This window comes from Eubalaena glacialis, chromosome 5 (assembly GCF_028564815.1).
Source record: "Eubalaena glacialis isolate mEubGla1 chromosome 5, mEubGla1.1.hap2.+ XY, whole genome shotgun sequence".
NCBI lineage: Eukaryota > Metazoa > Chordata > Mammalia > Artiodactyla > Balaenidae > Eubalaena > Eubalaena glacialis.
The window spans coordinates 150,531,557-150,549,958 of NC_083720.1; the positions used below are offsets into that span (position 1 = coordinate 150,531,557).

At 35.1% G+C, this 18,402-nt stretch overlaps 1 protein-coding gene across 3 annotated transcripts in view; it reads left to right on the forward strand.

The window, feature by feature from the left end:
* The window catches only part of FSTL5 (follistatin like 5), a 707,698-nt gene that overhangs the window by 202,516 nt on the left and 486,780 nt on the right, over positions 1-18,402 (forward strand). For all 3 annotated transcript variants that reach the window (XM_061191763.1, XM_061191764.1, XM_061191766.1), the window contains exon 3: positions 4,334-4,582. In XM_061191763.1, the coding sequence (XP_061047746.1) occupies positions 4,334-4,582 (249 nt within the window). The remainder of the gene's footprint in view (positions 1-4,333; positions 4,583-18,402) is intronic.

Sequence of the window (18,402 nt, forward strand, 5' to 3'; positions counted from 1 at the left end):
TTGGAAAAATGTCTATCAGGTCTTCTGCCCATTTTTTAACTGGATTGTTTATTTTTTTGATATTGAGTTGCATGAGGTGTTTATATATTTTGGATATTAATCCCTTATTAGCCATATCCTTTGCAAATATCTTCTTCCATTCAGTTGGTGGTTGTTTCATTTTGTTGATGGTTTTCTTCTCTGTGAAAAAATTTTTACATTTAATTAGGTGCCATTTGTTTATTTTTGCTTTTGTTTCCCTTGCAGGAGGAGAGAGATCTAAAAAACTATTGCTAATATGTATGTGAAAGAGTGTGCTTCCTTTTTTTGCCCTAGGAGTTTTATGGTTTCCTATCTTACATTTAGGTCTTTAATCCATTTTGAGTTTATTTTTGTATAAGGTGAGAGAAAATGTTCTAATGCCATTCTTCTACATGTAGAGTTCCAATTTTCCATCACCAGGTATTGAAGAGACTGTATTTTCCCCATTATATATTTTTGCCTCCTTTGATGTAGTTTAATTGACCACATGTGCATGAGTTTGTTTCTGGGCTCTCTGTTCTGTTCCATTGATCTATGTGTCTGTTTTTGTGCCAGTGCCATAGTGTTCTGATCACTTCAGTTTTGTAGTGTCTGAAGTCAGGTGGTGTGATACCTCCAGTCTTGTTCTTTTTTCTCAAGATTACTTTGGATATTTGGGGTCATTTGTGCTTCCATATAAATTTTAGGATTGTTTGTTCTAGTTCTGTGAGAAAAGTCATGGGTATATTGATAAGGATTGCACTAAATTTGTTGATTGCTTTATGGACACTTCAACAGTATTAATTCTTCCAATACATGAACACAGGATATCTTTCAATTTCACTGTATCATCTTCAGTTTCCTTCATCATTGTCTCATAGTTTTCAGAGTCTAGATCTTCACCTCCTTCCTTTAAGTTTATTCCTATGTATTTTATTCATTTTAATGCTATTGTAAATGGGACTATTTTCTTGCTTTCTCTTTTTGATAGTTTATTACTAGTGGATAAACAGCAACAGATTTCTGTATATTTATCTTGTATCTTGCAGCTTTACTGGATTCATTTATTAGTTCTAATAGTTTTTTGGTGGAGACCTTAGGATTTTCTATTATAGTATCCTATCCTCTGCAAATAGTGACAGTTTTATGTCTTCCCTTTCACTTTGGATGCCTTTTCATTCTTTTTCTTGTTTGATTTCGGTGGCTAGGACTTCAAATAATATGTTAAATAGAAATGGTGAGAGTGGCTATCCTTGTCTTGTTCCTGATTTTAGAGGAAAAGCTTTCAGGTTTTAACAGTTGAGTATGATGCTAGCTGTGGGTTTGTCATAATGGTCTTTATTATGCTTAAGAAATATTTATTCTATACCACTTTGTTGAGAATTTTTAGGACGAATGTGTGTTGAATTTGATAAAATGCTTTTTTTGCGTCTATCAAGATGATTATGTGCTTTTTATCCTTTGTACTTTTAACGTGGTGTATCACATTGATTTGCAATTATGAACCAACATTGCATCCTTGAAATAAATCCCACTTGATCATAGTGAATGACCCTTTTTACATATTGTTGAACTGAGTTTGTTTTTATTTTGTTGAAGATTTTTCAATCTATATTCTTCAGGAATATTGGCATGTAATTTTCATTTTGTCGTGGTATCAGGGTAATGGTGGCCTCCCAGACTGAATTTGGGAGTGTTCCCTCCTCTTCACTTTTTTGGAATAGTTTGAGAAAGAAAGGTTCTAACTATTTTTTACATGTTCAGTAGAATTCTCCTGTGAAGTCATCCAGTCCTGGACTTACAGTTGTCAGGAGTGTTTTGATTACTGCTGTTATTCTTTCATTTGAAATATATTCCTCTGTCTTCTCATTCTGTTTAACTTTCTTTTTCTCTATGAAACTAGGTGAAACAGTTGCCTCTCCCAGGTTTGATGGTGTGTCCTTGTGTGGGAGTGTCCCTATACACTCTGCGTATGTTCAGTGGCTCTGGTGGGAGAGCTGGATCTGAAGAGAGCACAGGCTGTGTCCTTCCCTTGGGTGTCCTGCTTTGGTGGGTGGTAGCACTGGTGTCGTTGAGCCACAACCAGAGCCAGGTGAAGGTCAGCGCATCGTCTATGCTCACTAACCATTACTGCCCTATCTGGGGCAGGGTTGAGGCTTGAGGGGCTAGAGCAAGAGCCCTGAGGTATTTGGCTTTCTCCCAGGGGTGTTGGCAGTCTCCACCTTGATTTGGGATGTAGCCAGGGCTTGAGTACTTGGGGCTGCACTTCTGTGCTGGTTTCACTTTCCCCCCTGGTGTGCACACTGTCTTTAGAGGCTGGCTTGGTGCTGCAGAGGTGGTGCCACACCACTGAACTGACCCTGTCCACTCTCAAGTGTGCACAGGGACTCATGAGCTGGCAACGTCTACCTCCACACTGGACAGAGGCTGGGCTGGGGTCTCAGCCGGCTCCATTCCCTCCAAATGTGTGCAGTCTCATTGGCAATGACAGCCTCTGCCTTAGTGGGGAGTAGCACCGGAGCAAGATGGGCTGGAGCAGGAGGCCATGCAGGCTGGATATGTGCAGGGCATGTCCTGGCAGGCTGGCCAGAGCCCCAGGGAATTTCAATCTTCTGCCTCCATGATATGACTGGGAGTAAGTCTATGTGTGTGCTCTTTTAAGAATGGAGTCTTGGGTTCTTACAGCCCTCTAGTAAGCCCCACTGGTTTTCAAACCAGCTAAGAGGGCTCACCTTCCTGGTGTTGGACGCCCCAGGCTGGGGCACCTAATATGTAGCTTGAATCACTTGCTCCCAGGGAGAATCTCCAAGCCTGTGATATTCATTCCTCTTCTGTGTCCCCTGCTAGGGGTGTGGGTTCATGCCTGATCACTTTTCTCCTTTCCTATCAGATGCTCTGTGGATCTTTATTTATAGCCTTGGTGTAGAAGACCTGTTGTGTTAGTCCCAGGTAGATTTCAGTGAGTGTCACTCTACACGGATTTGTAGTTTGATGTGTTTGTGAAGGGAGTTGAGCCCAGCCTCCTTCTACTCTGCCATCTTGATCTCTCCCTCACAAACCCTTTAGTCTTGATAACCATTTGAGGATATATACTTTTAGTCCTATTTTACAGATGAGGAAACTAAGTTATAGATATGTTACATACCCACCCAAGGTCCTGAAGTTTGTAACTGGTGGAGTTATATTTAAACTCTGGATCAGAAACCATGTTCTTAATCATTATGATGCAACCATGTAGAGAGATGGTTTTAAACCAACCAGCTGAAAATATACACTAAGTATCTAATAAAATTACTGTAATTTAAGTTTATAACCTCTCAAAACTTTATTTTTTGCAGTATATAAGTGTCGCCAATGGTAAATATATGTACACACACATTTATGCATGTGTATATATATGAATATATATTATTCCTTGAGATACATGTATATATATTTCTCTCTCTCTATATATATATATATTTATATACGTATGTATGTACAGTTTACTGACATTTTTTACTTTTCAGTCAGATAATGCTCTCAAAGAAGAAAAGCCAGATTTACCTATAAAAGCCTGAGTATTGAAGTTGCTTAGTTTGGTTTTAGTACAAGACTACTAGATCCACCTATACTTTTCTGATGCAAATGTAGATTGTTAGACTGAACAAGTAACAAGACAATCAAATTCTTCATGATTTGTTCATTTAGTCATGAAATTAATCAGTAATTGCCAAGTGGCAAAGGTCAAAACAAGAAAGGATCAGATGTTAGAACCCAGAAAGAAGTTTTCAAGACACTGTTTCTTATTCCTATTCTCTCCTATTTCCTACATCATATGCATACATTTCTTTTCTCCTACCAGAATTCTGCTAATGTAAAGGTTGACATTTGTTAAACATTTGCTATGTGCCAAGGCTGTGCTTTCTGTGGACCAGTATATGTACTATTCCTTACAACTGTAGGAGATCATCTATACTATCAACCTCGTATTACAAATAGGACAACTTAGCACAGAGAAGCAATTTATCCAAGGACATAAAGCTAATAATTGGTAGAGAATTTGAGTTCAGGCAGTTTAACTTTAGAGCCCTTGTCCTTAAGGACTGTAATACTCATTGGGTAGGGAGGTGAGAGTTCAAGGAGAAATGGGAAAGAAGGGGAATATGTCAAGGGTATTTTGAAAAAGCTCACCTGCTGGTTCTAATACAAGTCCCTTCTCCACTGAGAACAACTGAACTCTGATTATATTATATTTCTCTTAGATTATTTTTTTCCTTTTCCCTTTAAACTTTAACATCATCATTTTATTTGGACATATGAATCCAAGTCATTTTCTCTTCTTTGTCCTCAGGATTCCTGATTCAGGATGGCCCTCTGGGATCTTGTGAAAACAAATACTGTGGTTTGGGAAGGCACTGTGTTCTCAGCAGAGAGACAGGGCAAGCGGAATGTGCCTGCATGGACCTTTGCAATCGGCACTACAAACCTGTGTGTGGATCTGATGGAGAATTCTATGAAAACCACTGTGAGGTGCACAGAGCTGCTTGCCTGAAAAAACACAAGATTACCATTGTCCACAATGAAGACTGCTTCTTCAAAGGTAAATACAGGGTGAGCCTAAAGTGTCACCTTTCTCTGTTTCTTCCATCTTCTCAACTAGTGCCTTTAAGTTTAAACTCTAGCACCACTTTATATAGCAAGTGTCTAAAAAAATAAAGAAAAAAATGTGAGCTTAATGACACTTGTGAGCAGCAAGTGGATAGAAATTTACATGGATACAATTCTGAATCTCAGTCATGAGGACAAAGCTGGCCAAAATATGACTCAGAATTTAATATAGCTTGCAGCATTGCACCATATGGCTTCCCAATCATGGCAGTTTTCTTAGGGACACAGAGTGGCCAATTCAGTCAACAAGCCAATTCCACCCATTGAAATGTACCTGGAGTGCAATTGGGAGAAGAATGAATGCCAAGCCATGCTGTGAGAACATCTCATTTCTTCCTGATTAAAAACGATGCCTTCATCTAGTACCACATAATTCAAATTATATGGAACCTGTAAATGCCCACTGAAATAACTATGAACTCATGCTAAACCCAATTAGTAAATCTGAGATGACAATAATTTAAAATTTAAAAGTTAGCAGTATTTACTTCCATGGTGCTCAAAATCAGTGGTAACTGTTTATGGAAAAGTACTGCTGAATTAGTAATTTGACAAATTGTTTTAACATGCTGGATAAATAAATCATTAAACATCTTTAATGCCTTTGATTTATTTATAAACTTATTTCTTGTTTATTTATTTATGCTGGAAAGAATATTTTTTTATTAATAGTCATAACACAGACTGAAATTATAAAGTGTTAAGTATATAGAACTTCCATCATTCAAACAGGTCAGTGATCAGCTTGATTTCTAATCTTCAATTGGTTCTACATCCCTAGCTCTCAGAATGTTGCTGAAGTATTTTTACACTTAAAAGCTCATGTGATATTTTAATTCTTAGCTTAAATGTATGGTAACATAAAATGTTGTTCATTTGCCCACCGATTAAGTTTTCTTTTTCAAACTTGGTAGAATAAAGTATTATTTCCAAGGCGATTTAAAAAAAGACACACAGCTTTTCAAATGAATTAAGATGGAAGGCTCTGTAGTCACTGTGGCTACTAGAAGCCCTTTGATATAAATGAGATAAATTACAAGAATAGTTTCTTTACCAGGGTGAATCTGTGCACCTTGATTACACGTATTGAAGAAATTGATGACATTAGATTATTTTCTTTTACCGAAAGAATAACAGATGCTTTGGTTTCAAGTTCTGTTTCTTATCCTCTTCTATCTAATCTGTCTTATAAATAGCTAAAATTAACTGTATTAACGTTGTGCTTTAATACTCATAAAATAATATTTTTCTGTCATTTTGACCTGAAATGGTAAGTGAAAATTTTACTATTCCATTGATGTATAGTATCATAAAACTATGCAAATAATATGCGATTAACTTAGAATTATATTCTAAAGTTGAGGTTTGGCCCAGCCGATTGATTATATGGAAATATATGATAATTATCATGTGAGGAAAAAAATCTGGAGTATTTAATGTTCTGCTCTATTGCTGGAGGCTTAGGCATAATGCAATGCAATATGCAAATCAGCGTGGAAATAAATGAACTGGATATAGCGTGTAATGTTGCCTTCCTTATGAGTTACTTCATGAAACAATGGTTTAAAAATCTTTTGTCCTTCAGACATACTGAGCATATTTATTAGATCTATGATTGCTTCCAAAATACTTTGTCATCATACATAGTATTACAATTTAATTTATATTAACTGGGTGAGTTACCAGGGGTTAACACATTTCCCAGGTCTCAGAATTTGTGGGTCTTCTGTTTGTTTATTTGTTTTGGTGTTTTACCTAATATAAATATATATGTATCTCATAAGAAGATTTTATTTCAGCAGAAAGGAAGTAAATAATATATAATAAAATGATAAATTGCTTGTCTTATTAGTGTGCAATTGGCCAAATTTTGGACATAAAAGATGATTCTATGGAGCCGAAGGCCTAATAGTATGATGGCTAAAATTAACTCTTGTGCTTGTGGATTATTCTTTCTGTGGAATTTCAGCAATTTATATTGTTTCAAATAATGGCCCAAAGGAAGAAGCAAGTCAAAATATTATGTTCAAGAACTGCTAGAAAATTATGTTTAATTAAATATTTTCAAATAGAAAAAATCAAAACAAGCAAAATAACAGGAATGTTTTCCTCCTTAAAATTTTTTTCTACTTTTAGATATAATAAAAAGTGATTATGAAAACCTTATAGAAATCCACAAACTGGAACCTATAGGCCAAATCCAGGTCACTGCTTATTTTTTTAAGCAAAGTTTAAGTGGAATACGGCCACACTATTAGTTTAGGAATTGTCGTTGGGTGCTTTTGAGCTACAAAAGGAGAATTGAGTCGTTACAACAGAGACAGTATGGCCTGCAAAGCCTAAAAAATGCTTTATCTGCATCTTTTCAGTAAAGGTTTGTTAACTTCTGATTTAAAAGATTACTAATGCCTTAAAATCAATTTTAAACATATTCGCAGATCTTTATTATCCTATCTTTTTGGCTAGGGTGGTGAATACAGGGACCTACGTGTGTGGTAAAATTGACTAGAACACAACACACATACCCACACACAAATGGATAGAAGTAAAACAGAAAATCTGAGTAAGATCAGTGGATAGGGTCAAAGTTGGTTTCCTGTTTATGATATTGTACTATATCCTGTGTATGATATTGTACTATATCCTGTTTATGATATTGTACTATAGTTTTGCAAAACGTTACTTACCATTGGTAGAAATGAGTAAAGGATGCATGGAATCTCTCTGTATTATTTCTTGCAATTGCAGATGACTATATAATTATCATAAAATAAAAGAGTTTAATTTAAAAAGTACTGAAAAAATAATAGCAAAAACTTTTAAAAAGTTAAAGAAAGGAAGATTTGCATTATTCATTAATGACTTGAACTTTAAGCAAAGTCCTATTTGTTTCACATATCATGAATTTATCAGATTTATGTTTAGTATTTATAATTAAGCCTGTATATTTATTCATCATTTTAAAATTAAGATTAGAGTCCAGATTAAAAACATTTATATCTATATTTATCTCTATATCAATACATATATCTATATTTATATCTAACCTATATCTATATATATCTTCTTATTATTATTTGTGTTAAATATTTAAATGTCTCTGTTGTATACTCAGCATTTACTACTACTGACTCATAAACATAGACATGAATTCACTAAGAATTTTCTTTAGTGATTTATGATTTCTGAAACTATAGAGAAAACATACATCTGTGAACACAAATTTTTTTCTAATTTATTTCTATTCACATTTATTTGATTATGAAGAAACTGTCTACAATAGGATATATAATATTATAGTATTTGTCTATTGGCATCAAATACTTTATGATGATCTTTACCATAGAATCAAACTTTCCATTTTATATAATGCCTTGTTATTCACTGTGATAAGAGTTTTGCTTTAATTTCCCATCCCTCACCCCCAAATGGCTTTCTAACTGCTGCAATACATGTGGTTACACATAACAAATAAAAGGTCCTCTCACCCTGACGCCGGGTCAGTCTGTCAGACACCGGGTCACCCAGCAGAATTTACACACTCAGAGTATAGATGTAAGCTGGAGTAAGAAACTCAAGATATAACCTCTGCCAAGAGGAGTAGGGAATTAAACCTTTTATGAGAATGTCAATTGAACAGAAACACTTTGGCCATTTACTGCACTGAGATTAAAACTGCTATAAATGCAAATGTTCTGTGCACCTGAATGTGCATCACAAAGAGTAACAACTTGGGAAATATGTTTCTTTACAGCTATGTGTGTGCTATTTGAATGAGATCTGACATAGTGTTCTTTTTCTTTGGTATAATCTGGAGAGACATTCATATTTCATGTTTAATTGATTCTCTTTCCTGATTATTATTATTTTTTAAGACAGAACTTCTAGAACTTAGGCTAGAAAACTGGGCTGCCAATTTTAAAATAGATCAGTAAAATGCCCTGTGATAATCCACCTGGGTTTTTAGATTGCCTTTGTTTTTGGGAAAGGGCATGTTGGTAAAGCTTCTATTTTATGTTGAAACAGGCTTGTTTACCATTTCATGAAAAATAATTATGTTGATAATATCAACTTTGGAAAATGGTACCTAGATGTTGGTTTGTTTGTTCTGTTCTATTCTATTTTGTTTTTAGTCAGTATTAGCCAAATGGAATTACAGATTGGTGGTGAAATTAATAACTTGGACAAAATGCTGACACTCAGAAGTTCCAGTTCCTCTGAATGCATCCTGTACCCACAACCTCAAAACCAATTTTATTAGTCCCCTGAATTTCATTAGATGTACATTATTTTTTTCTGATTTGATGACAAGATCAACTGAGCTGTGTTTCATTTTTCATATCTATTTTGCACTGAAATTTTAATCAGTGTTAAGAATATAGTTTTGTTGTCACTCTCCTCTCTAATCAAACTGTGACCTGCAGAATCCTACGTATAACCCACTATATAGCATACTTTAGGAATCGTTGTTAGGTGTACACTTGTAAATGCACTAGTTGCTACTAAAATCATACCAAATGTTTACTTCTCCCCTGATTTTTGAAAACTCTGTAAAGGATTTTGTAAACATTACATAGTGTATGTGTTTGTCTTCCATTTATAGATAGTAGATATGTTATAGATTTTACGTATAATATGAAAAGCTCCAAAAGAGGAAGATTTAAATGTCAGGACCACCCAACAAATGTATTAAAATATTATCAGAGAGAAATGAGAAATATTGAGTATTATTTATGTCAAAAAACTTTCACAACTATTATATTATTAATTCATTATAATAACAAGCCAGAAGGCAAGAAGCCTAAGATTTTTTAAAATGGATTACAACATTCACACTGTAAGTTAAAGCTACTTGGATAAGGACCAAGGGCTTCTGGCCTCTCTTTTAGTGCATGTATGCTTCAAATCATTCCACTTAAGTCTCTAATACCATAATAGCTTACTTGCCTTTGATTTTTAAAAATTTATTTTTTATAGTAATTTCCATGTGACTATTTTACGTTATTTAGAAACAATGTTTCTCACTGTGGTATTTGTAAGGGTTAAATAATGTATTTAACACAGTTCTTGGGCAAAAGAAGAAGTTAGCAAGAGATAATTACTGGGTTTAAAAGACTGGAACTTCAATAACTGTGAACACTTGATTGAAATAAATTTTCACCCTTGGGTCTGGGAAGCCACACATAATTTCTTTTAGTTTTACATTAGTCTTGTGTAAAAGACTGGTCAAATTATTACAGAATCAAATCTGTCAGATCATAATAAACAAATTGAAGGTAATAAGTTTTCCAATTGTAAATAAGACTACTTAAAGAAAAAAATAACTCAAGTTTAGAAACATATTTATTATTAGTTTCTTGATTGTAATTGAACATCTATCTCATAGTCACCTTTCTCACTGACTTATTATAGGCTTATTTTGCTTACCGTATACTATAAATAGAATATCTATTAGATGTATAACAATGTGATTTTACCCCCCTACCCCCCCATATAAATTTAGAGACTACGTGGACTTCTTATTGTATTTAATTTTTGTCAAATTTTCCTCTTTTTGTGACATATAGGAGCTAAATTTAACTTTCAAATACATGGATAGTCTTAATTTATTTTTGTACATTTTAATGTTTATCATTTTTGGGGGATCAAGTTATAAAAAGAATATTTTATTTTAATATTTTATTTCATGTTTTCTATGGATTTATGAATATTTATCAATAGAGCACAGTATTCAACAATGACAGAAAAAATGAGAACAATTTATTAGTTCAAATAATTTTGATTCTATCTTGAAGCTGTTTAAATATTGTATCAGTTATTACCTCTCACTGACACCTACACTTATGGTGTTCATTTTCTTACTATCTGATTCTCAAATGTTAAATGTGATATTTCTGCAACTTACGAAGTGAAGAATATTTTTTACAACTATTATTTTTCAATGTAGTTGATTTTTCCTCTCTGATATTTCTTTGCAAAAACCAGATAATGAAAAACTTTCCATTGATTACATTCACCATATGTAATTGGGGATAACATGTTCTAGAAAATGCAGTTGGAAATTATTCTCCATTGGTCTGATCTATGTTTCTTTGAAAATCCTTTCTGAGGGAGTTCCTATAGATATTTCAGAGAACATTTGAAAACCTGGTAATAATAAAAATTAAAGCCAAATAGGAAAAGTGAGAAGCTTTGCATGTGATTATCATCCAGAGAGTTATGTAGAAACAAATTTGGAGGGAATCATGTTGCAAATCAAGGAAGATTTTGGAGCACGAGACATACATTTAAGAATTATAAGTGTCAAGACCAAAGAACTCTATGGTTGAGATAAACTAGAGAATGAATGAGTGCACACTGGGAAGCAAGAGAGCTGAGGATAGAACCTTGCTGTACTTCAACAACCTTCAGCAGTCCGAAAGTGGAGAAAAGCAAACAAAGAAGACAAACACATAGCTAACAGCGATATAGGAGGAAAACTTAGAGAGTGTAGATAAACAGAAGCTAAGTAAGAAAGTTCTTCACGGTGGTCAGAATGGTGAGCTGAAATAAATGTGGCTGAGATCAAGTCTGATGAGGATCGGGAAATGACCACAGGTTTCGAAAGATTAAGTCCAAGCTTGACTTTGGTAAGAGTTGGTAAGAGAGAAAACAGGAGCTGAGAAAGTGAGAGATAAAGTACAGAAAGCTCACTGGAAGCATGTTTCTCTGAAGAGGAGCAGATCCATGTAGAGATTCCCTATCTCTCTGTCTCTCACCTCCATGTATGGTGAACAGAACGGAGACATGTAAGTGGGGTAGTGAAACGGAGAAGGGGAAATTTCTGGGGCAAGAGAAAGAGGGGCCCTTGCCAGAGCAGAGCCTTTGGGTCAGCTAGAGAGAATGGGACCCAGTGCACAGATTTGGCTTTAGATGAGAGCACGGATTCTTCAACCATTAACAAGAAGGAAGGGAAAAAACAGGCCCTTTCTGGTGCCGGTAGCTGGACATATTTCATACTATAGATGTGTGTGGTTCTCATCTGGATGCTTATAATTTCTTAATGAAATAAAAAGGAAGCATGAGTTAAAAGTGGCAGAGAAGAAAGTTTCGGAGATTTGAGAACAAAGAAAAAAATTTGTGAAACAATAAACAAGGAAAGAGAGAGAAAAGACCAGGGGATGTAATAGGGTGTTGGGTAGTGCTGACAAACCATGTGATATATTTTGCTCATGAATTTAAAGTGAGAGTAGTCTTCCATGGCTGTGTATTCTTCTACTGATACAAATATAGTCAGCTGCTTAGAGTAAGGCATTGAGAAGATAAGGAATGGGGTTGAACCAGGATTTTAATTTTTCCAGGAAAGAATTACATAGGAAGAAAGAGTCCAAAGCCATATTTTCCACCTCTCTCAGGGGCAGAATGATTATGTTATCTTTGTTTTATTGTGCATATCTACTCTGTATCCAGAGCTCTCCTGGTGAGTACCTTTTGCCTCAGCTTGTGTATAGAACAAAATGGATTCCCAACCATCTCTAAATCCTGGAAATTCTATTACATATTTCAGGTTAACTTCCTAATGCTAACATGCAGTTTACATTTGTGCCTCTTAGTTAAAACTTGCAATAATGAAATCTGTTTAGACTAGTTAGCCAAGACACACCTTTCCAAAGTATTTGGAAAGCATATAAGTCTACAATAGCTATTTTATTTCAATGGCTTTCCATCTCTCTGATGAATTAGCACTCACCATTATGTGTAACTATTTGTGTCATACACAAACTATTTTTATTTAGGAAAAAACTGTTGACAGATAACTCTCAAAAAACAGAAAGTGGATGGGCAATTATCTTGACATATATCTAAGATAATAGCATTTTATTATTAATTCCATAAGCAAGCTATAAGTCAATGTTGAGAACAGTCATTGCGCTGAGGATATACTTTGACAAATGAAACTGCTTTATTTGGTTAAGCAAATTATCTGAAAGTTTGAGGCAGCTCAAACATTTTCTCTCTAATATTTCTTCATTTAAACATTTAATTTATTCAATATGTTTTAATCAATCTGGCTCCCAATCATGTTGGAATATAGATTGACTTAATGTGGATGTTTCTAGGGTTTTTGACATTTAATTCACTTGTTTTTATGTAAATTTATTTATTTCATTTATTTATTTTTGGCTGCGTTGGGTCTCCGTTACGACGCGCGGGCTTTTCTCTAGTTGCGGAGAGCGGGGGTTACTCTTTGTTGCGATGCGCAGGCCTCTCATTGCGGTGGCTTCTCCTGTTGCGGAGCATGGACTCTAGGTGCGCCGGCTTCAGTAGTTGTGGCTTGTGGGCTCCAGAGCACAGGCTCAGAAGTTGTGGCGCATGGGCTTAGTTGCTCCGTGGCATGTGGGACCTTCCCGGACCAGGGCTCGAACCCGTGTCCCCTGCACTGACAGGCAGACTCTCAACCACTGCGCCACCAGGGAAGCCCTAATTCACTTTTTGAAACATTTTTTTCTTAAAAAGGAAGAAAACGCTAATAAAAATTAAGAGAGATGCACGAGCTTTTGATGAATCTAATTAAGCATTAGTGTAATTAATTGAAAGGAACAATATTACATATGCTTGATTAAATTTATAAGTGTTCAAAGTGTCACATGCCTGTCAAAAGGCTTCAGGTAATAATTAATAAAAGTATCTACAGAAAATATATATGCATATGTATACCATGGATAGGTATGCATGAGCAAATATAATTTTTGACTGTTCGCTGATGATCGTTTATTGTCACCTAATCCTGTGGCTGACCCATTTTAAAGGCACTATCCAAAGATGAAGATGACACAGTTCTTACTTTTGCCAAATGAGTGGAAATGAGTGGCTAGTTCATTTGATAAATGCCCAGTGATGTTTTTCCCCATTGCCAGAAAATCTCATGTTATGTTAGATTAGCATCTGTACCTGATAGTCAGATATGCTGAAATCATTCTGTGTCAAAACAGCCTATCTACCCTTTGTTTAAGTGAAACATTTTTTTATCAGTGTATGTGTGTCACATTGCATCCAAACATTATTTATGGCCGTATAGTTTTTGTTTTTTCTCTTGGCGGTGTATTATTACTGAGTATGAGGTCCAGATTAAAAGAGGAAAGGAGGGATGCTTGAGAACAGTATTCAGAAAGAAATGAGACGGTCACATTCAGAAAACAACGGGGAAGTCCGAACTCAGAAGGAACGTGTTGAGAACAAATTCCACCTTCTTATCCCGCGTGTTAACTCCTGCGGCTTTGAAAGTCACTGCCCATTCTTTGAATAAGAAGGGAGTCTTCCTTTGTAAGAATTCACATCTTTAACCTATTCTGTTCACTCTGTCAACCTAGGAGATACTGGTCATTCATCTGAATTTCAGATGAGTACCAGTAAAAATGGTTGTGATGTAGTGAGTGCTGAAGCGAATTCATATGTATAAAAACTCAGACAACCTGAAGTCCTGTATGTAGTGCGTGGCCTGTTTTGACTCAGGGAATATTATAAGGAGGAGAACGATTTTTGGAACTGCTCATTTGCATTGTATCTATCTAGTCACTGGATATCCATCTACTCCCAGACAAGCACAGAATATTGACATTAGAGCTCTAGCTTTGAGTGGAGTTTCCATGCCTTATCAAAACCCATAATTCATTTTTTGGATCCCCAGATTTACTTATTTTCAAAACAGATACGTGGGTGTAAATTAATTATATAGCCAGTATAACTGATCATTGTTTAATTTTTCACTTGAAAGATACTAATAGGCCCACATCAACTGCACTTTTGGTGAAATAGAAAAGAACATGCTGGTTGGTATTGGGTGTGTTGTCCAGTACTCGGAATAATAACTATGGCATTTAGCTATGATGGCATTCTACAAAACATAAGAGTGGGGTTGGAGTTTAATTAAATTTTGTCAGAATTACTTTCAACTCCTGAAGAAAAATATGTTTGAATAATACAGCACATGTTTTGGCCTTTAAAAATCTTAGGAAGTGGAAACATTTACATGACACGTTGGCACGCTCTCCATAGCTCAGAAACAGCTCGTATACAACATAGCGACAGCTTTGTTCATTAATTCCACAGTAAACCTGCACACCGACTCCTGTATGAATTTGTTACTGCTGTGTCTACATCTACTGGAAGCAGCAGGCGTGGAGTTTCATTTAAACATATCTTTAAATATATGAGAGAAGGATGATGCCATGTCCTGTCTATGGAATTCTAATTATTTCACCATCAGAATACTACACAAAATAAATTAATAAATAAGCAAAAATCATATTTAGACATCGAGACATTATCTTACAAGCAGTAGAGAACAACAGGTTGCTGTATTTGACTCTAGGTCATCCTAAATATTTGGAAATTTTACTTGCAGATACAGAAAATGGTTTGTCACTCAGAGGCAAAGCCTCTTTTCACCTCACCCCTCTCCCAGCCCTCCTCACTCCCCTGTCCCAACACGGACCATCCCATTGCCCTCTGAGACTGGAAAGCAGTGACCTTGAGAGAAATAAGTCATTACACTGTGGCTTTAGGAAGAGGCCAAGGCATTGCCCCCATTTACAACCCAATCTCTTGACCCTGTTTCTTAAGAAAAGCCCAGGAGGACCAAAGTGTTAAGTGCATAAAAAGCAAGCTCTATTCCAACCTTATTTCCAATCAAATTAGAGTGAATGGATCAATTTGAGCTAGAGCCTTTAGCTATTTCAAAAACCTATCTTCTTTTCACCAAAGTACTTGACCCAGATCTCTTTGTCTTTGTCTGCTGCTGTCCTTTTCCTACTCTTGAATGCTGGGCAGTCTCTTCACCAGCACCTAGTAATACAGAAGGAACTCTGGTTGTTATTCGTGATATCAGTGAGCATTCATAGGATTTCACTCTGGTTGATTTTTTGCCATTTCTTGGGGCACTTAGTTATGTCTCATCCTCAGGAAACTCAAGTTTCTTTTCCATTCTTCTATCGCAAAATCTCTTATATGGACTCAGCATTCTGGAAGTTTTGACTCTTTGAACTTATCACAGGTTTGCACACGTTGGGCTCTAATTTTGGAGTTCACGTGCCAAAATCATAGGTTAAAACATTGTCCAAAGGTGGGTTCCCCAGAAGATTGCAGGCTCAGCTACCTCCTGCCTCTGAAGAAAGCCTCACTCTGAAACTCCTCCATTCTCCTTCTTTTCTGCTTGGTTGCACTTTGCTCAGTGTTCTCTGTGGTCAGTGAATCTCAGCCAGGACTCTGCCAGCCTGCTGCACCATGTTTCCCTCATTTTGAACATCAGGGTCAAAATTCTATTTTTCATTATTACCTACCAGTGCATCCCCAGAGCCTTCACCTAAACACAAGAAAAAGCGTCTTGTTGGTTTTTTGCTTTACCTTAACCATACATATTCATGAACTTTGATCATAATCTCCTCTCAAAGTAAATGTGGATCATTTGCTTTATATTCATATTCTACAAAAAGGCCATTCAACAGACTCTTTCCTGGGCATGGAACGAACGTCTGGGACATGGTGTAGCATCTCTAGGTAAACATACAAAATTCAGTTATTCCTGACCAAGCACCCTGGCAGCACAAAAATTGCATTGCAGGTGAATTTTATTGTCCACCAAAATTTCTATGATAATTATGTCTAATTTGAATCATTTAAAAAATTTTTAAAGGAACTACAATGGGAAGGAATATATCCTGTAAAATGAAAATTACTTGACAAAAAAGATAATTTTTTCATAGTTTATTAAAAGTGAATTTTTATATATTGGGTTTGTTAAGGCACCATATCACCCAACTGCCTGTTACTGTGATAGGGCCAGTGATAAATTCATAATAGTAGGCAAGAATTAAGTAATTCAAATACAAATTTTAAAATAGTAATATATATGTACATACATATACACATTGATATGAAATTTTAACATTTACAATAATAATGCTAATCTCTATTTTCCCACACATTTTAACAATAAAATAATGAGTTTTTTTAAAGACTGGCATTAGTGTGTACAGCTATGCCTCAATAATTAACTGGCTGAGGATCCAGCGATTTTTAACATAAAATAACCAATAAAATGTACAGGTATATTAATGTTGGTATTGGTACTCAAATCATTATTACTTTTAACATTTTTTTCTTTATTATGTGAAAATGTGTGTGTTTTGTGTGTGTTTTTTTGTTTTTGTTTTTCTAAGGATAGCATAAAGAGCATCTTCTACTGTCTAGTTTCTGCTGAATGCCAAACATACCCTTACTCTTTAAGAAAAAGGAATTTTACAAAAATGGAACACTATCAGTATTGTTTAACATAAATTATTTAGACTAAAGTAAAGCTTCAACAATAAGTTTCATTTTATGAGAAAAAGATGAATGGGATGTTTAAAACGATTAGCTCTCATCGTTAATCAATAATGAATTGAGTTTTGAGAAAATAAACTTCCTATTTCTAATTATCAAATCCTAAAGCACTTGAATAAACTAAATTGTGAGCTAGCTTAAGAAACAATCCTCTTGATTCCTTAATTATTTTAAGACAAGGCATCACCACATTTATGTCGTGCACTTGCAAATCCACGCTAGGATTGGTATTTATGTGCCAAGGTCTGTAAGTTTGGAAGTGATAGAATCCATCAGAATTGTGTTTGTTTGTGAATACCTAAGTTAAATCTGGAAATCCTAGTTGGAGTTGAAAAAAATCATATTTCTTAAAGTTTTAGAATTTGAGATTATAGAAAAAAGGAGTGTTGTTGTTTTTTTTTTTTTTTTCTTATAGGACTATTCTAATGCATTTTGCGATATACAGGAAATTTTTCTTTGCCCTGATTTTCTCCCATGAGCTCGGCTCTTGATTTTTTCTAGTAATACTGTTTCTGTCTTTGTCATAATGTTGCCGTTTACCTTCAATATTTACATGATTGAAGGAAGGACTGGAGACTTGGAAGATAAAGGAGGGGCCCAGAGAAACACAGAAAGCATTTGGGTGGCCGAGGACACGAACTACCTGAATTTCTGTTAATTAGTGATTGATCTATGCAGCGTGTGCTTTTGGAGAAAAAAGACTAAATATACTTTGGAAAATCCACATACTGTTTCCCCAAGAGGGTCTTATTGTCTATAACTAAGCACTAAAAATGCTCCATGTATCCTCAGTGAAATATCGATGTCTAATTTTGGGGAAAATCCAATGTGATTTCAATAATTGAGCTATCAGGCTTTTGATAAGAATTATTTTTACAAGTCTTGAGATACCTAAGATTTATGTTGTATGTCAGCAATTGTTAAAAAATACATTTTACTAAAATTATAATATAGTTATAACAAGGACGTTTTAATAATTTACACTTAGGAATAACGGTGGAGAAAAAAATGAAAGGATGGTTTCGAGTAATAAAAATTGACATGAATGAAAAAAGTGTTCCTCATTTTTCTTATTTTTATGGGACAAGGTGTAATAGTTTGTGAGGGGTCTAGAAAAGAAAGGTTTTTAAAAATTATCTCTTTATGCCAGAAGGAAATGAAAATTATATTTGAATAGAACCCTTGGGGCCAGTCACATCAATAGCATCCTTTAAACTTTGTTAAAAGTGGTGGTACATAAAATAAGAGAAACTTATAGAAGACTTAATAACCTGATCAAACAAAATGAATGAAGTTCATGAAAAAATAAGTGTTAGAGCTTGGGATTTGATATCCTGTAGGAATAACACCTATTAAAAAATCCCACAATAAAAATCTGATAAGGTGTTTAAT